Genomic DNA, 21,389 nt, shown 5'->3' with positions numbered 1-21,389 from the left:
CTTAACGTTAGCTAATGGAGTATCGATTTCAGGATCTCGGAATTTTTAGGCTACGACCGAGCTTGAGGTTTGCTGCGGTTGCGCTGCAACTTTCGGGCACCGAGCTTTCGCAGTATCAGTCTGCGGATTTTTAGATTATCGATCCCGAAGATCGGAGGATCTTCCAATTCTTAGTTCAGTTTTAAGGGAACTCGCGTTGATTCGCGAGCGTTTCTGGAACTTTATGGTACTCGCTAATTGACGTGGAGAATTTGTTGATTGGAGAATTTCTAACTTAGGTTTCGGAAGACCTGAATCAGTTTGTCAAAGTTGTTAAAGTTGTTGGCTATGCAATTTTGAAAATTGCTGAATCTTAGAAGTTAGAAGAATCTTGTCCAAGGTTTATAAAGGAGAAACTGTACTTTGAAATATCCACAATTGGCACACGTTTACTTGTAATCAAAGGATTTAGCAAGTTTAGCTCAAGTTTGTGAAAAACTTGAATCAGTTTGCCAAAGTCGCCAAAATTGTCGATACAATTTTGAAGATTGGAGGATTTCAGAATTTTTCTAGGAAACTTATCGTCTTTGAATCTCGTTACGGGTTTAGAAAAAAAAAAAAAAAATACTGTGCTTTGAAATATCCCAATTTACTGCAGAAAATTCACGCGTTCATTTCGGTGCGGTGCGACTCGATATAATTCGCGTAATCGAAATTTATCGCGTAGCTTCGACGTTTCGGCGTTACAAATGGACAATTTTTCGGTTAATATCCCATTCATTGTCAAGCATAATGGCTTTCGTATAGCTTTTTTTTCCGTGCTTACGGTAACGGTACAGTGTTACTAACTGTGTAGCAAAAAGAAAAAGACAGAATGACGTATCGAAAAAACAATCCAGGTCTATATCGCTTAAGATACTATTGTTTCCTAGCTATACCATGGAGAGGACATATCGACATAATAAGCACGGCAGGATCACTTTCGCCACCTGAGCCCCTATTACAATTCTGAAAGGAATTGCCCTAGCTAACACTTCTTCTACACCCCATATGCTATATAACATATGCGCGAAGTAAATAGAAACTCCCCTTGTGGGATCACTTAATGATTTTAATGACATTACTCTATGTATAATGTAATTTCGATAATTTCTATAACTATGACCATATTAATTATTCTCACTATAATTGTCTATATTAATTTCTAAATATGATTAATAGATTTTTATGCGGATTTTTATGTATTTCTACATTTTTATGAACACAGCTAAAGAAATATAGAAACTGAGTAGAAAAATTTGTTTCCTTGTGATAAATAGCCTATCTTAAATATTTTGTACATTTTTAGATTTTGTATGCGCGGTGTACATTTTCGCACCTTCAAATTTCGAACATTCTAAATGCGTAAAGATTCACAATTTAATTATTATATAATATACTCAAATGTTGTTACACATTGTAGCACTTGTATACTACTATTATGCAGTATATACAAATTACTTTATTTAGGAAATTTAAACAAACTTAAACTTAAGAAATTTAATAATAAAATAACACGATCGAGCCTAAAACGATTCAACGAATGTAACAGAGTTGAACAATCCTCTTGCTCAAATTTTTCAAACCCTTTATCAACGCGATATTTTGTAATTAGCCTGCGGCTGTTTATACATTTGTGGGAAATTAAAAAATGTATAAATACGCTAGCTGGACGCGATCATAGAAATATAAGTGGAAATAAACATAAATAAATGAAGATTCTATTAACCGGTTACCAGTTGCAACCTCTTTCAAAATTTGGAGAAGTGCGTATCTAAAGTATGTCGCAAAATGTAAGCGACGACGAGTATACTCGTCAAGCACCGAGTATACGTGACTGTTATAACATAGAATTAACTTGTAAAGAAATGACTGCTTTACTTTGCAATTTTCTGCAATTACTAAATTCCAATTTAAACAGCAAATTGTAGCTACCTTTTTCGCAATACAAAATATCGCCGTTTCTTCGCGACGACGAGTATACTCGTCAAAAACAGCTAACCGGTTAAGACGATCCAATTTCGCCGCTCTCTCGCCATTTATCCTCCTTTTGTTACGCGTGCGTCGCGGATAAATTTCGAACGATCGAGATGAAAACGAGCGAATGAAACGATCTGGTTGAGAAAGGAAAAAGGCGTGCATCGACGAGGCACACGCGACACGCGAAAGGATCCAGAGGGGACAAAGGAATCCCATATTCATAGGGTCTAAGGTGGGTGGTACGTTTCTTGAACGGCGACTACGAACAATGACGACGTGTCTGAACGCATTGTTGCGTCGTGAGGCAATGTCCCGCGAGGACTGATAAAAGTAATGCACCAGAATGCGGCAGAATGCACCGACCGCGCCTCCCTCAATTCCTGGCCCATTGTTACATCTGCATAACGATAGTCGTCTGCCGGCAGTGCTTCATTGTACCGAGTATATTCGATGCTCCAGAGAAGAAGATGCTCGCGGAAACCGATTTTTCCTTCTCACTGGGTTAACGCGTCGCTGTATACCCAAAATTAAAGCTAATCCGCCACCGAACGATACTAAAATGATGAATTTCTTGAGTTTTCTGGCTTCGCAGAATAGTACATCTTCTGATTTGTATAAGTTCTTCTTCTTTCGGCTTCTTCATCTAATTTGTTGGTAAAATATATGGTTTACGTCCTGACTTGATCATTGAGCGGAGATCAAGCAATTATCAAAGATCTAACGAATAGCAAAGAAAATTTGAAATCTATAGGAAAGTGGATCTATAGGAATTCTGTCTAATTGTTTCGAAACGTGTATGATGTATGTCGTGGTTTATCGTCGAGTGGTCATTAAGTAATTGACCAAAAATCGAACAAACGGCGAACAAAATCTGAGATTTATAGAAAAGTGCGAGCAATGGAAAAATGAAAAATCTACAGAATCTATTGGTATAAGTTCTCGACTCACCCTCCGAATGTTGACTGAACGCTCTCTGCAGCTCCTCCTCTTCCTCTTCATCCTCGTCATCCTCTGTAAAAGAAATGTCAAATCATAAGCGATATAAAAATAATAATTTATAATTAATAATAATCATATATATATATATAGTAATCATATACAATTAATAAATAATCCACGAGTATTTCTACTTAAAAAATAGTTACAAACAAAAGTGGAATATAACGAAAATCCAGTTAACTGTCTAGATTTAACGTAAACGTTGGCTAACGACGAGAAAGTATTTAGTAACACTCACGTTTAATTCCCGTTGTCTCATTATCCTGCTCGGTTACCTCCAGGACATTTTGCTCGTTCCCGTCGTCCCACTCTTCGTCTCCTGCGGAGAGACAAGCAACCATTAATTCCGTTTCATTTGCATATCAGCCACGAAGAATAAAATCTGTATTTGCGAAGGAAAAAAGGAAAGGGGTAAAAAAAAGAGAAAAGAAAAAGAAGAAGAGGGGGAAGAAAAGAGCAGCAACGAGCTACGAAATTGTAATTCTTCTCCCTTTCGAGCATGTGAACATTGCATACCATAAGATACATATACAGGGTGCCTCGAGCAACTTGGCGCTAAAATAAAGATAGCGAAAGTTGATATTACGTGAGTTTAGGATTTTTTTATTTGATGGTGTTTAACAATGAAAATCGATTTATTTATTTCATTTATTAACGGTAATTGGCTTATTTATCGGAGGATTTACTCATTTAATTGAATTGGTTTATTATTATATATTTGCTTATTTATTATTATTTATTGGTTTAGTTATTGAAATATTTATTTGTTAATCGCGACAACCGGCGCGCTTTATTGAATTATTTAATGGTGATAATTGATTCAGTTAGGCCTATTTTTAGATAAAAATAAGTTATTAAGTCCACGCTTTGTAATTGCAAATAAGTTGCTAATGTTTATGCATTTACGAAGCATGTAAATAATACAGAAATGCCTAGAATGCAAAACACGTGGCGTGCAAAGATATATATCAAATATTCAAAGCAAAACACTCGTCATAATATTTAAAGGACGGTGCAAATTTCTAATCAACGTTCAGTTCGTTAATTGTTTAATTATATTTTACAATTTATATGTAATATCTATTCTATAATTTATATTTATTGTATAATTTATTCTTCCCATTATTCTACAATTTATATTCCTTGAATTGTAAAAATAGAACACAAGAAATCCATTTATGGCTCAAAGTAAAATTTAATTTTTTTGCAAAATTAAGTTATACTGCAATTTTATGAGAAATATCCTGACTAAGCGCGACTGCGACCAAATTTCGCAAATTAACTCTAATCATCTGAATATAAAAATATCTTGTAAGGCGAAACTGCATCCAATAGCTCTGTGCATGCGCTAAACGATGCTTCATTTTTTTTTCACAAAAGAATATGCAAACGTATTTGTGTTTTAAATCATTATACTTCTAGTATAAATAATTATAATTCTAGTTCTAGCGGGACACCCTGTACATATATATGTGTTGTGTGTATGAATATGAATTCCAAGTAACACGGCGAGAAACGATTAATAACACGCTTTTTGCAGACCGTCCAGCGGCGGATGAACAAGATTTGTGCGCCGAATGTAACGACGCGAATAAGTTTAACTTTAACGAACTACGTTTCATCGTGAAATACCGGGTGAATTTGCGAGGTGCGAGTAAAATGTTTGATAACAAATTCGTCACATAGAACTGATTAAAATGGATTATCATTTTAATCAAAATTATTCGCAACGGTATTAAATTAATATAACAATGAACTTTCCTTATTCGCAAACGAGCAATTGTAGTTTCTTCTCTCGTAAAATCATAGCGAACGAAATTCTACTGATAGACAGCGAAATTAATTCATAATGTTCTTCGTCCTCTTAAAAATATGTCTTCAAGACAATTAACCAGTTAGCTGTTCGAAAACTGTGTTCCTAAAATGTGTTGCGTAAGGTAAGCGACGACGAATATACTCGTCAAGCACAGAGTATGTGTGGTTGTTACAACACAGAATGAAGTTGTAATGAAACGACTGTTTTATTTTGTAATCTTATTACTGCAATTTGTAGCAGCAAGCTGTAGCTATTTTTTACACGTGACGAGTATACTCGTCGTAACACAAAATATTGCCGTTGCTTCGTGACGAGTATATTCGTGGAAAACAGCTAACTGATTAATCAGAAAATAAATCCGGCTCTTCTCAGTAAATTACGAATTACACTAACCAGAGTGGTACAAATAATCATAAACTCCATAATATACTTTCGAAAGTAACGCTCAAAATATCATCTAATTCCTAGTTCATACGATTAATCAGTACGTCGACCATAACTTGCAAACAATCACAACCACGAATACTCGCGTGTATACAGGCACGGCATTCCCTTTTTCAATTTCTAATTTATGTTTAGAACTGATTCGACTAACAATTCTCGACCGATTCGATTTTCAAACAAAATTGCTCAAACAGCAATTCAATTTTCTCGCCTGGTATCGTTTAATCTTTTCCAATCTGTAAACGATGAACGCAATCCCAAATACCCAAATGCAAACGCATTGATCGACGTACTGGCTGTAACGAACGTTCTCGTTAAACGCTGAAATCAGTCTACTTTTTCCGAAAAAAAAAAGAAAAATAAGCAAAAAGGGAGGAAAAATAGAAAAGCGAGAATAAAACAAATCCGCATTCGACACCTTGGAAAACAGTGGCAATCGGTCGGAGTGGCAAGTTTATCCTGTGGAAAGCTGGTTTGGGGGCGCGGAGAGAGAGTTTGAATGAGACCAATGTGAAAGAGGTGGAGGGCGGATGCAAAATAACAAACGACCTGTTGGCCACGTGGACAGGGGTGTAATTTTTTAAGTTTAATTTTGTGGTCCCACGTGACAAACGGATGGCTCTACTATACGGCAGCCCACGTCAGTACGGTGCGTGGGTATATTTCATGTTGAAAACACGGCTCGTCGTTTCGTGTTTGATGATATACAGGCAACGAGCCGTTGCGAGCCAACTTGCTCATCTACCCTATTACGCAACGATGAAATTCGACGACGATCCTTTAGCCTGGCCTCCTTCATTACTCGTCGCGTTACTGAATGAACGATAGTGATTCTATGTTTCGTCTTAAAATACACTGTGCACCTGAATTCGCGGTACGTCGAGCGACGTCAGGGAGATTCTACTGAAAACAAAACGAAATTCGGGAATAACGAAATTACGTTGACTTTCTCGAAAAAATCGAATTCCAATACTCGTCTGATATAAGCGTGTTTGATTAATTCTCAGATTATTCTATGTAGGGAAATAAGTCGAAAATGAAGAGTACAACTTTCTCGTTTGAAATCTCGTTTTCGAGAAGATCGAGTGCACGCTCTGTGATGATAATTCTCCATTAGCTTAGACAAAGATTAAACCAATGGAAAACCAAAGTAAACGCGGATGAAGGCAAACACATTACGTCCACTTTAACAAGAGGCGTTATAGGCTACGATAGCTCTCAATAATACTACAAATATCTCAAACAACAACAGTTGCCTACTCAGAAATCCACTTAGACTCTCGACTAACGTACAAACAACACGTACGCGGCAAGATTGACCAGATTAGAAATCGGAAGGAAGAATATGTATTGGCTTATCAGTGCAAACGTGGAAAATTAAGTTCAGATAACCAACTTCTCGTCTACGGAACAATCGTCAAACTCATTTAGACGTACGATATCGATCTGTGGGGCACGACTGCTGAGAGCCACATCGCTAAATTAGGAGCTTTACGATCTATCATGTCCAGGACCATAGTAAACGCGACGCGGTATGTGTGACATGACGAACCCAGTAAAGATCTGAAGATCAGTTCAGTGGCTGAGGAAATTATACGCTTGTGTAGCAAATATAAAACCAAATTATTCTATAGTGTTGAAATATTTACCATCAGAAGGTAATGCTACATACGAAAAGCTAATGGCTCCCTCGGTCAATTAAGTTGCACGAAGACCACAAACAATGTATAACCAGTTAGCTGTCTCTGACGAGTATACTCGTCACGAAGAAATGGCGATATTTTTAAAATATATTTTAAATTAATATAAATTAAAATATATTTAACGAAAATAGAACAGTCATTTCATTATAACTTAATTCTATACTATAACAGTCACATATACTCTGTACTTGACGAGTATACTCGTCGTCGCTTACCTTACGCGACGCTTTTTAAAGAGATCGCAACAGCCAACTGGATAAACAAAATTGTAAATCCACTGAATGGAACTCCATATGGCGATCGGAAAGCTCAAACACGCATCGTCTCGCTAATTCGTAATTCGTGTGGCTAATAGCCTCAACAGCTTATGCGACGTTAATTAATAAATAAATTTAAAAAGAGGGGGAGAAGAATAGATTAGACAATGGTCGTAACAACCTACCTAAAAGAGTTCACAGAAGGCATCCTAACGAACCACGATAATAAAACAACACTTAAGACTGTTATATGTGCAGATGATCTGTAACGAGAAAGCACGTACGCGTAATATTTACGATTAACCGCTAAATATATTAGCCGAATCTCCTAACAGGACAAATTATAAAGTTAACTGAGGTAAAAGAAAAGAAGGAAAATATTTCGATTTTCTTGAAAAAGAGACTTTGAGCGAAAAAATTGTATCCTACGTTTTCGACTCATTCTCGCGCGTAGAATAACCTGCTGCCAACTTTCCATTCCTATTTAATCAAGAATTAATCAAACGCGCGTATGCTTGACGAGATACCAAATTTCTCGAACACGAAGTCTGCAACGGGATTTCATTATTCTTGATTTTCATCTCATTTTGGGTCTCAGAGTCCCTCTGATCGTCGCTGTAACCGCGAATTTACACCGACCGTGGCATATTCTAGCCACTATCAATCAAAACCTAGTCTCTTGAAGCACAACGAAGAACAGGACCGAGGTAAGAAGAAGCTCTACCTTCTTTTTAACACGCGATAATCGCGAAACTTTGATGAAGAGAGTTCCAGCGAGAGTCTTACGGCTTTCGACGAAGGTTGCACGTTGAGGAAAGAAAGCTTGTACGTCCATCGACTTTATTGGAAAGAGCCGCGGGAGAAGGAGAACATCTTCCTCTATGGATGGAGCATTAGCTTGGAGACGTGAAACAACGAAGAGCAGCAAGGGATGGAAGATACTAGGTCTTAAATATTCTACAAGACATCAAGCCAAGGCAGCACACTATGTCGAGCACCCTTGGATTGAACCTTTGCACCCTCCACCCTGTCAGCTGTCAAGCTGCTTCTGTCGAGCAGCTCTCGCGTTTCATGCCACCTAGGATACCACGAGAGTTAATGCTTCATCCATCATCGAGGACTCCTACTAGCAACGACTTTTCCATCGGCTCTCTCAACCTTGTCTCCCTAATTGCTCCTACAAACTTCTACCTCTCATCCTCTGTTACTGCGCTTAGAGGCTTGCATCGGTTATTCGTAGGAATCTCGCGGTTCGTTCTTCCTGCAATTGTTTAAACCCTTCGGTTGAAATACACAGAGCATTCACGCTATTACTAGCGTTTTCCTCGTAAACGATACATAATGCGAGGAAAAAGCGAAAGAGGAAGAAGATGAACGGTTCGAAGAATTCGCGATAATATTTTTGCGCAAGGGCAAAAATCCAGGTACGCTTCGCAGTTGTATTATTCTTTTAAATGGGAACTTAGTTGTTTTTATGGTAAAACCCATCGTAAAACCAGCCATTTCATACTCGGCAACCTAATAGAATCCAGAAAATTGGAAGATCAAGTAAAATACATTTCAGGTGAAAAAATTCGAAATATTCATGGAACTACCCCTTTCGTATGCAACCCGGTAGACCGCAATCGTCGTAACTAGCTACGAAAATCAACTAAGAAAATTCGAAACCCTCGTAAAACCACCCATTTCATAGGCGTGAAGCTAACAGAATGCAAAAAATTGGAAGATCAAGTAAAATAAATTCCAGGTGAAAAAATTCGAAATATTCATGAAACTACCCCTTTCGTATGCAATCCGGTAGACCGCAATCGTCGTAACTAGCTACGAAAATCAAATAAGAAAATTTGAAACGCTCGTAAAACCACTCCTTTCATGCGCACCAACCTAATAAAACTGGAAAGATCGACGAAGCAAGTAAAATATAGCGCTGATAAACCAGTTAGCTGCAAGTTTCACGCTGACTTCGGTCACGAACGTATCCGCACATCCGCGTTATCGAAAACAGCAACGTACTCGGAGGTTAAGCCGCAATATGCAGTTACCCTCGTACGAGACATCTACGTGGCTCATAATAATACATCCGTTTAACGTTAGACAGGGCCAACAATCTCGAAGGTAAAGAGGGGTTGAGATTGCGCGAGCTGTATTTTCCAGAGCTTAGATCGGAGAACGTCTTTGTCCTCCGGAAACGGTCTGCCTCCCAAACCGGATACCGATGCTACGTGCCTTCTTACCTATCTTCTTACGTGCTCATATCCGTAACGCACACGTGGTTCAAAGCCAATCCCCTTTACCTTTACGATTATTGCCCGGACCAAGCTGTTTTACCTCGCAATTGTTTACTATATTTACGACAAATCAACTTTGAAAAGGAGATACGTATACGAGGAAGGCGAACGAACGAAACTAGATGTGTGGAAATTTAATAGTCGAAATTTTATTAGATAGAAGAGCAGGAGAGCAGAGGAGTAATGAGAGTAATGATGTTGTTGATTAAAATTCATCTTTTAGGATTATTTGTATTACTTGTTCGCGATAAGTAACTTTATCGAACTAATTTATTTGTTTGTTGAGAAATTGGTCGTTACAATTATGTACGTAGATAACGTAATTGAGAGATGCGTACGAAGAATGTAAAACAAATGAACGAAATTATGTATAATAGTCGAGATTCTATTATACGTAGAAGAGCAAAGGAGAATATGCGAGAGGAGCAGAGAAGCAACGATGTACAAATATTATTCATGAAAATTTACTCTGAGATTTAGAATTATTTGTTAATAATTTCTTAATAATAAACAGCCTTATGCAAGTAATTCAGTTCTATTTATTGTGAAAGACAAACCGTTTATTAGTTATAAACGAATGAAGTTGAGAAGCGCAAAAAGTGGAGTTGATTAGCTTAGCATCTGGGAAGCTCGTTCGTTTCTTTAAGATGAACAGCATGAGGAAACTGACTCGTTGACAAAGGAAATTGACAACACCAGCTGCTAGTGTATTTCTACCGTAAAATGAAATAATTATAATACGTGTAACCGTAATCTGAAGGACTCTAACAAATTACACATTATAAAACCCGTATAATACGAATATAAATAACAGATTTACAATGAGAATACTGAGAAGATAAAAACAATGAAAAGCATCCAATTTGTAATAAATATCGTTCTGACACTTACGTCCGGCAGTGTATGTATATCTCATCAACCAATTGCCACAAATTCCCAATTACCAAACCCAAACCCACCCACGAACCCAATATCTATCCTCCGAACAGCCCAACGAATTAAGCTTGCCTAACCCACGGCTTAACCGGAAGCTGCAATTTCCCTCTGCCTATATGGTTACCATCTTCGTCCTTGGCACACCCATGGAATATCAAAACACCTTTCTCTTCCCTTTAGTATGCATCTCTGTTACAAATTCGATTTGTCGTAAATATGGTAAACAATTGGGCTGCAAGGTAAAACAGTCGAATCATTGTTACCTGGACAATAATCGTAAAGGTAAAGGAGATTGCACTATCATCCACGTGCGCATGCCGGTATGTGTGTTTCGCGTTAGCAACATAATGGGCACGTAAGAAAACACGTAAGAAGAAGAAATTACGTGCACAGCGACGCAAAGATTTATCGTGGTTGTTCTCAAAGTTTGTAGATAATATTTTGTAGATATTTTGACATACAGCGTGTGGAAAGACGTAGACGTAATATACGTAGTTATTTAGACGTGAAGATAGCGAGGAAAACTCGACTAATTGAATTTCACAATTAACCTGTTTGAAAAACGTATACCTAAAATGTGTCGGAAAAAAGTAAACGATGACGAGTATGCCCATTGTAACACAAAATATTGCCACTTCTTCGCGACGAGTATACTCGTCAGAAACAGCTCACTGGTTGAGGGAAACACGCTAGTGCTTTTGATGAATACGCGGAAATTACGTTTTTATTTTTTGATACGATAAAGAGTTTTAATTTTATGTAAGAGAAAAAGGGATTTAAAATAGTAATAAGGATAGCTGAACGAAATGGAAGTAAAAATTATAAGAAACATCTAAAAGCTGAAGGAATTTTTGTATTCGCTGAATACAGCACGATGTAGCCAGGGTATGGGAAACTGTGTTCGAGTTAATATCAAAGAAACGTATTATTATAAGCCGATCTATATGCACGAGGATGATAACTGCATATTGAGACTAAACCCTCCTGTAACAAGAATCTTGAGCAGAGATATTTTAGGACGCGATATACATGTAATATGCAAGGATGTTTCTTTCCTGTGCTTCGAATGTAAAATCTTGAGTTACGAGGATCCGGTTATTCTTATCTATTTCACTATCTTCGTATTTTCTTCTTTTCTCTTTTCTCGCTTATATTATGCAACACAACAAGCAAACTACGGATGTTCATAGAAATTTATTTTTTCTTTTTTTTAGGAACATAACTAAAGAAGCTTAACCCACATAGAAGTCCGTTTCGTCTATTAAATATCGAAACAATAATTTTACTTTCGATATTATTTTCCGTTATTTTCATATAAAATTTTATATTTTGCATAAAATACTATTTTATGGAATACATCCTTTATATTTCCACGCCTTTAAATTTCCCATAAAATGTACAGATGTATCGCGGTCTACGTATAAAATATCAATATAACGGGCAGAATTCTTTTTTCTTTTTTTTTTTTTGCAAATTACGAAGGATTACTGCGTTACACGTTTTGGTTTCGAGCAATTAAATAACATATTCGCTATAGACAAATCCATCAACGTCCAGAGCAATTTAAACCTCCCAAAACCACTCGTTCTCCATCGATACGTTCCGACTGTAACCCTCCAAACTATACCTCACCCCTTTCGCTCCACCCTTGCTATGTTACGTATTACGATGTTATAGTATTGCCCAATAGATCGAGGTTATAAAACCAGGCGAGCGTCAAAATTTGCATGTCTCGAAACCTCCAGACGAATGAATAGACGGAAATCTGAGAAGATAACATCTGAAATTTCAGTCAGGGCCAGATGAAGTAGGAATACGTCTTTGCTATGCGTCCTTGATTTCAATTTTTTTGCGTTCAAATTTCTAATTTAAAATTCAAGTATCTAATTCGAACATCTAAATTCAAAATTGTAGTTCAAGTTTCTAATTAATAAAGAAAGAATAAATTTCTATTTATAATAAATAGTCATCGCGCTGTATTTAATTTTCCTTCTCTAGAAATTTTCGTTTCTTTATAACGTTTAAAACCTGCTGCTCGATAAGGAACCCTTCGCTAAACGAATAACTTTTCTCTAACGTCCTTCTCTGTCTCGTGCTTTCTCTATTATCTACAGTGTGAGAATAAAAATGCACAACAAGGGAAACTATCAAATATTCGAGATTTATAATACAAAATATTGAAATACGTAGCAAGCAAAGTCCAAAGAACTAGATTGCCTTACGCAACTATCCTCTAACGTTCCCTTCTTTTAACATTCTCAACTTTCTCCCCTTTTCTTTACTGATAATAAAAAGAAATCCAAGCGTACTATAGCATAATACAGCAAAAATAGCGCAGCATAAAATTACCAAAAAGTGTGAATATCTCGGATAATATTACACGACTGTCTCTAACATCTTCTTGCTTCATCTTCTTCTTATCGAAATCCAACTTAAGTAGCGCAGTGTACAGATGAATTCAAACATAAGGGTCATAATGAAAATCCGGGGAACCCTAACCGCCGTTCCCCTTCCAACCCATCTTCCTCCTTTTCCTATCGATCAAAATAGCAAATAAAATCCAAGAGAAGGTCGAATCTACGACACAACCCAAAACGTATTATAGAATACATCTGGTAGAGTAAAGTTTGGATGAAGAACAGTAAGGAAAAAGGTGTAAGGTCTGACGATTACCCTCTACTGGTTACGATAATCTGGCTAACGATATCTCGTGGGGATCACAGGGTCGCGTCGAGACGTCGGTCCCGGTGGCTGCAGGCGGGGACGGTACGAAGCCAGCAGGGTTTCCCAGTCATTAATCGATATGCCGTGAATAAAGGAGAGACCGTCCTGCGGGTTATCCGGAGCGACTGCTATCTCTGCTCCCCGGTTGCAGCCCGCCGTACGTCTTGGACTCGTGACAGCCAGTCAGACAGCCGAGAGAGCAGCCATTGGGAAAGGCTCTGCTCTGCTCTGCTCTGCTCTGCTCTGCGCTGCTCTGCTCTGCTCTGCTCTGCTCTGCTCTGCTCTGATCTGCTTTGCTCTGCTCCTGCTCTGGCGTGCTGTGCCGTAGATGGCTGGCTGGGTGGCTGGTACAAGGGAAGTCGAGCTAATTCCCAAGGGAACCTAACCCCGGCCAGCTCTGACGCGGGCTCAGACTCCCTCGGGAGCAGCGCATCCACCGACGAACACCCTCTGGCTCCGACACGCTACCTGGAGCAACCGGGATATTGCGGGATAACTTTGGCCTCACCGTTGCCTACAGTCAGCCATGCTAAAACACTTATCCTTCTTGTCGTTCTTCCTCTTCGCCTGCTTTGTTTTGTCTTTGTCCTTGTGGCGGATAGCCTTTCCGATTATTGATCGACTCGGAATAATTATAATTATAATTGGTTTGGCAAGTTAAATGGAACAGGCAAGGTACCGTAGAATAATCGCACACACGTAACACACGATATGTTAAAGCATATAAGATTGATCGATTTAGAATTATTATAACTATAATTAGTTTGGAAAGTTATATAGAGCAATCTGGCTACTATGGTCTTGGTATTAAGTGTTCTTGTTATTGCAGGTTGTTACGGTGTTTCTTCTCTTTTTCTTCTAAATTGAAAAGCACACTTTTTGCGCTTTTTGTGCGATTCCGTTAAAGACACGAAGAATGCACACGATACGCAGAAACATAGGAAATTGATCGACATGAAATTATAATTGCTATGAGCAACGATGTAGGACACTTGAGATATTCTGGAATAACATTAACGTCGAGGTTTCCTGTTATGGGGAAATTAAGTTGTATACATTTCCCCTCTTCTTCTTCATCTGATCGTAGATTAAGAATCATTGATCGACTGGGAATTGTAATTGTTCTGGAAAGTTATACGGGATACGACTCGAGATATTGCACAATGATTTTCACGTTAAGGTTCCTTGTCGCTAAACCTGTGTCATGAAATCCTTCCGAGAAGAATCACTTCGGATGACTAATGAACTATTATTACAATTATTCCAACAAACCGTCCGAAGCGCCTGAAGTATTACAAGACCAACGTTGACCTACGAGTATATTCTATTTAACTATAAAACTCATCCTTTTATTTAAAAACAAAAACTTGTGTCAGATTGTGGAACAATTTCGTCCTTACTAATTACGATATCGATAATAAGAACAATTGTGATATTTTTGTAAAGAAGGCACGATGTACTAAAATTCGGAGCAGTTTAAATCGAAACAAATACATCTACCATTTAATTGAACGCCAATTTATCAAAGCGTACGTAAAACAGTTAATCGGCGTCCAACTAAAACCAGTACTCGTGGAATAGCATTTTTCAAAACTGCACGATGATCATGATCCTCTTGAAATGTATAGAACGCAAGAGAAAATATTGCGACAGTTCGCAAACTAGCAACAACTTGTTTCCAACAAACCCGGCGCACCTTTCTCCACCCGTGCACGCAATTGCAGCTAGCGCAAAGGAAGATATAAAAGTATCAGAAGGAAGAAGAGTATAAAGTGGGCGGGCGTTTGAGAGACGCGGCAAAGAGTGTTATAAAAGCGGCGACCGGCATGCGGAAGCATCGGTCGGCAGAAGGAGAAGTGACATCGTGGAAGACATGCCCGGGACACGCGGTATTCCTTTGAGGCAAGGCCACGCAAGGCGTTCACGTCCGACGACTGACTTGTGGCCCTCCCTTTTGCGGCGAATTGTGCGTCGCGTGCTCGAGGAATTACACACGCGGCATATACACGCGGTCTAAGCTCGTTTCTGCACACGTTCCGTGCACAAGTTGCGTTCCTCCTTTAACTTTGCCGCTGATTTCGTCCTCGCGATGGAAAGGTCACCCGCATCGGTCGTGCGATCATTCGATCGCCTCGTCTAACAACGTATGTACACTCGCGTTCAGCAATATTGACACAGCAAAGTCAAATTAACACAGAATAATCTACCTTATGCGAACTTTGTCATCGGTTTTCTTCTCCTACGACATATTTCTGTTTTTATTCATTCTGCTTCCATCTCGTCGAGAATTTTCCTTTTAAAGTTAAAGCTTCTGATCTGTGGTCTCAGAGTTTCGTTGCTTCAATGATATTTGGAAAAGAGAAAAGATAATCGAACATATTAAACTAGGGATATTTTGTGCTACCAATTTCTTGTGTATATCTAAATGTAGAAGAAAGAAAATATGGAATAACGCTTGTTCATTTAAGACTCTGTTCCCGAAAAACTAAATTTGAAAGTTTATCGTGCGCGTGTAACGAAAAAGTAAAAGTCGCGGTACTCGATTTTCTTGTGCCCTACAAGATACAGTAACCGCCCTCGTTTGATAGAAAATCGCATAGAAAAATCTTGATAGATACACATCCATTTAATAATCTCTCTTTATTTCATTTTAATTAATTAATTAAATGATTAATCTAGTGATCGTACAGAGCGGAATATATTGCTAATCTTAAAAGATATCTAATAGGAAATTCCAAATACAGATTCTGACAGCCCACAATCTTTCATCCTATGGAATAAGATGAGCTGCCTGAAGGTACACGCCGTGGAAAATTTTCTGTCACGTAATGAAAAATTACAAATAAAAACTCTGACAGTAGAGTTTCCTTTTTTTCTCTTCCTTTTTTTTTTTTTTTTTTTTTGACACCACGGAATAGAATAACTACCCTTAAGAGATATTTAATGGAATAGAGAGGCTGGACGCAATGGTAGAATGTAAATTTCCAGCTTACCCTTTTAATCCCTTTAATCGTGGCTGGTCTAAAACTTAATCCGCTATTAGTTTTTGCAGTGACAGCCCTAATTCCGACCCCGTGGTTATAGTGATTATAATGCAACTTCTAAATAGGATTAAGTTATCGGCTTTTCGGTGAATTATTGTATATAAAGTATACGTTTCCGTGACATGGTAAACGTAACCACTATTCTGCACGATGGATATGGTAATTAAATGACTATCTATGTGATGATTATAATGCTATTTAATTGTCCATCGATAGTGGACTCGAGTATGTAACATACACTTGGTCTCTCAGACCTCTAGTATGGGAGATGTTTAATTAAGAGATTAATCTTGCTACGTTCTTTGGATCATTTTCCACAGAATCGTACTTTTCTCTCTCGACAAGGAATGCCGCAACAATGACAGAGATAAGGAAAAATTTATTCACTTATTTATTCATTTATTTACTTATTCGTTCGTTTATTTATTCATTTAGATTAACGACTAGAAACTCTTTAGAGCACATAAAAGAAAATACAGTAAATACGTTCCGCCTAAAATTAACGTTTGAGCAAAAAAAAGTTAAAAAATCTGCAGAAATTGCTGACATTAATAAATATACGAGTGAAGCAGTTAAACTGGCCATAAAGAGTACCGTTTTTCACGTAGCAGATAGACGTGTCTTTTAAAGCTGGTCAAGACGTGATTAAAGATTGTTATTGATATGCACGTACATGCTACATTCCAATTTTATGCGAAAGATTCTTTTAGTATCTAAAGACATTTTTTTTTTTTTTAGTTGAAACGACATTGAGATGAATATAGAAAAATTTCGAGAATAACGAAAGGTTTAAACTAGGAACTTTTATTTTAGGTTTATTCCTTTAGATTTATTTGAATTATTACGTTAATGAGAATCGATACTCTTCGAGGGTGGAACGGTAATTTTTATTTCGATGACTCGATACATGCCAAGATAATTTAGTTCCTCTACATTCAAAATCGTCATTTAAAGTGGAAACTTAACCATTAGAACTTTTATTCGAATTTTCCTATTAAATGTTTGTTAAACAGGATTATTTACTCTTTGTGCGGAAAGACAGAAAAAGTTTGTTTATCAGAATTTTTATTTGAAATTTTCTATTAAATGTGCCTTAAGAAGAGAACGAAATCACCGAAATTATCGAGATATCTTAAATCTTGTTTATGAAATTACGTTCTTATTCGATGACTGGAAAGTTTAAAAGATACGTTTTCGAATATGTTTCATCAAAATTCGAAAGATTGACGAAACCAAAGTGAAACGCGTTAATAATTGTAATATCGCGTGCGTTAATTAAGAGATTATTATTACGCATTTAGGCGCGAGACGCAAATTACAATCACGACCCTCAAGCATAATGCGCTGTGATTCGGGTCGTTGCGTTCTGATTCCCGATCATAATGTTTACGATTATACGATCACAGGCTGGCGAATATTCCTATGTAATGGCGAATATTAATGGAGAATCGTGATTGTAAATTTCACGATGGTTGCATCGTGAAGAATTTCTACTCAACGTTAATACGCGCGATAATCAATTGCGGGCATTCGATGTATCAAATTACATGAAATTCGTATTAAATATTTCTTTCGATGCTTGTCGTTTAACGAAGTTAAATTAACAATTCCCTTTGCTCTGGCTGAAAAACTGTAATTAAAAAATTTAATTATACTCGATAAATCTCATATTTCTTATCCTTTTTCTGTATCAACAAATTTTCTCGAATAATTTTCATTCCAAAGACTTTTAATTATATTCTTTGAATTATATTTCTCGTAGCTCAAATTTTCGCAACAAACAAAATAACGAACAAAAATAATATCGCAACAATTAACCCTGTCGTAGAATGTTTCTCGAATTCTATAACAGAAATTTTTTCGTCAATTATTAAAATACATCGTTTCTTACATTCTTATAAGCGACGATATAATTTATAAGGAGCAGTTTTCTCATGGTAGTTCGAGTTTTCTTAATCGTAATACTTTATCGTAATGACGGCTCGATTTCTTCGCGTTTCACGAGCTTATAGAATTTACATAGAAAAGAAGAATAGTAACGAAAAAAAAAAATATTGAGCAAATTGCTAAGGTACGTTTTCGTAATCTCAATGTGAATTCAATAAAATTCGATGATCTAGATCGGACAAGAATAGGTTACAAATGAATGAGACATTGAGTTAACTGTGGTCCTCGATCACTTTCACATCAAGATAATCGACGATGCAAGAATAGTCGACAACTCAGTTACAGCCAAGATATGATTGAAAATTTTCACGAAACAGTTGGTAAAATCGACTGTTGATTAAATCGTACGAAATTTCGTGAATTTCGAAGGGACGACAAGCACAGATGGGTCGACTATTCACCGTTAGATGATTATTTGCTGGACAAGTGACGAGCATAAGTAGCCCAAAAGCCGACAGCGTAAACAGATGGGCCTCCATTAACGCAATTACGTATGGTTCCAATGCACCTACGGATCGTCCATGTTATGACGGGCATTGGAATCCATTAATACAGCTTCGGTTGCGCCCAGGTTCATTATCGTGCATTAATTAGCAACACCCTATATCACCGATGCTCGCAATGCTATCGGCCAGGCTTGCTATTTCGTGGCTAACCGCGTGTTCGTAATGTTCCACCACGATCGCAGTGGTGGTGGTACCCCTGGCTAATCCGATAGGACGACATCGAATTGCTTTTGCCAGAAACCGGCGATTTCTATCCGCCCCCGCCCCCTCCCTTCACCTCCCTTCCCTCCCATACTCTCAGCTCTTCTCGATATTACTTAATCAAAAATTTCAATTTTTTACCATTTTTAAGAATATAGATTAAGATATGTATATGTAGCTAGGTTAAATGGAGACTTCTTTTGTATAGGGATTTTTATATACATCTTATTCGATAAGGAAATTTTTAAGTTCGATATATTTTTTGACGCTGAGGTGATCGGGATGAGTGTTAGATTGGATAGGGAAATTTTGATTGTCTATGTATTTGAAATTGAGATTTTTGAAATAGAGCTTTCATTCGTTAAGGAAATTTTTATATGATTTATTGATGGTTTTATACTCAGCTAGGAAATTTTTATTTTCAGTATATTTGAGTCCGATATTTGTGAAACGAAGGTTTCATTCGATAAGGAAATATATGTATTTGATATATTTTTGGGATTGAGATTTTTGAAATAGATATTTCTGAGGTTCAGATTTTTCGGACAGGTTTTATGTTGGATAGGGAAATTTTTGTATCTGATATATTTTTGAGATTGAGATTTTTCGGATAGGTTTCATGTTCGGGGGGAAAATTTTTATTTTCAGTATATTTGAGATAGGGATTTCTGCAACACAGGTTTTATTTGATAGGGAAATTTTTTTCGATATCTTGTTAGTATAGAGATTTGAGAATAAATCTCGCGCCATCGGAAAATTTTCATTTCTCCTATATTTGAGATAGAGATTTGTGGAACACGTTTCAAACCTATCGTCGACATTCCTGCAATATATTGCCAGTTAATTTTAAGGGTAATGACTCTTGATAATTTCGCCGTATCGCTGATGCTGAACAAAGTTTCACGAGAGTGTTTCGCGTGGAAAGTTGAACAAGTTGGAAAAGTAGTTGAGGGAATACGAGTCGCGTATAATACAAGAATACTTGAAAGAAAAACGATGGTAATGCGTGTATTTGTACACCAGAGATACGGTGTAAGAAAGTGTAAAAGAGTGTAGAAAATTCGACTAGTATGATTATAAAGAAATTATAAGTACAACGAGACTATACCGTTGGCTTGCACTACTTATTTCAGCTGTACCTTGACCTATACTACTTAATGGTATTTTTACTCCGAATCGATGTTTCAGTTTATCTAAAATTCATCTGAAATTTATACAATAAACTCGTATTATTCTAAAGCCTTCTCCTTATTCCTCTACTTCCTCGCATCTATTCAAAAAACTATCGTTAAACAAAATAATCGGACAAATTATGAAATTTGTGAAATTTGTAAAATGTACTCGTAAAGATGCATCTGTGCGAGATCTGTGTGCATTTGTTAGAAAATTGACAACTTGTAACTTGCAAACTTTAGTTGACGATATTTAAATGTACAAGACAACTTTGAATAGCGGCACTGTTCTCCAAGTGGCTGTCTCGGTCCGCCTGTTTCTACTTACCAATACGAGAAAGTGGAAATAGGCTACGATAAACTATTTTGTCTGCGATCATAGCTTAATTAATTATCGTAAGCTGCACCAAACACAATCGTTTCAGAATTTTCAACTACATATATTCACGATATATTCCAAAATATATTGAAAAATATACTTCTGTAAAATAATTATTTAGCACTCGTGCTTAAATTATAGAGAACCGAATATACCAATATTTCGCAAAAGAACAAAGGTTATAGTATTAAGGCAAAATTATACTATTTGCGATCCTTTCGATTACATTATAGCACGCAAAGAAAGATTTCAATCGTTCCGCTAACTGAAGAACAATCTAAAACGAATTCATTGGATATTCCACTCTTTCACGAATCTAGAAAACAAACCTAAATCCACCGAATACGGAACCTTCGCATGGAAATGAACTGCATCTCCAAAATCCTGCGTCTCTCAGCGCTAATCACCGAACAGTACCGCGCGATATCACCTAGCCATGCTCTAGGAATGCCACGACATCGAAGTAACCGAACACCTTGGAAACTTTCTACACACCAGGCTAACTCGTTCAAAGAAAATCAACCCACGTAGAGGGCAAGGAAAACGAGCATGAGTAAAGCCCAGAAATAGAGTGAAACAGATAAAACGAGAGCCAGACGGAGATAGAAAGACGAGGAAAATAAAATGTGGAAAGGACGATGCGCCAAAGGGAGTAACTGAGATAGAAATATGGAGAAAATAGGGAGGCCGAGAGAGAGGGTGGAAGCAGTGCGACCAGAATTGGATAGGATAGGAGAACTGGTGATTACAGAGGCCGGGAATTCCGCAGGGAGAGGCAGCAGTCCCGCGGGTTTCCACCTAATTCCATCCTGGCTGACTACTGACTCTGTCTCCCTCTCCCATCTCCCTTTCTCCTCTTCCATCTCTCTTTCTCTACTCTAGATAGCTCACTTCGCGTGTCTCCATCGCTATTTCCCTCACTGACAACGTTCCAAGCCTCTCCTTTCATCGTTCGCCACATCCAACCCCTCTCCA

The 21,389-nt window shown here is 37.5% G+C and overlaps 1 protein-coding gene across 4 annotated transcripts in view; it reads right to left on the bottom strand.

Moving 5' to 3' along the window:
* The window catches only part of LOC122574635 (zinc finger protein 521), a 132,706-nt gene that overhangs the window by 108,292 nt on the left and 3,025 nt on the right, over window positions 1-21,389 (bottom strand). For all 4 annotated transcript variants that reach the window (XR_006319114.1, XM_043742407.1, XM_043742408.1 and 1 more), the window contains exons 2-3: window positions 3,236-3,316; window positions 2,947-3,009 (exon numbers count right to left, since the gene is read on the bottom strand). Coding sequence is in view for 3 of the 4 variants with exons in the window: in XM_043742407.1 (XP_043598342.1) it covers window positions 2,947-3,009; window positions 3,236-3,316 (144 nt within the window). In the remaining variant the exon portion in view is untranslated. The remainder of the gene's footprint in view (window positions 1-2,946; window positions 3,010-3,235; window positions 3,317-21,389) is intronic.

The sequence above is a fragment of the Bombus pyrosoma genome, linkage group LG14 (genome assembly GCF_014825855.1).
Source record: "Bombus pyrosoma isolate SC7728 linkage group LG14, ASM1482585v1, whole genome shotgun sequence".
Lineage (NCBI taxonomy): Eukaryota > Metazoa > Arthropoda > Insecta > Hymenoptera > Apidae > Bombus > Bombus pyrosoma.
Note: the sequence above shows the minus strand (reverse complement) of the source record. Positions and strands in the feature narration are given on the sequence as shown.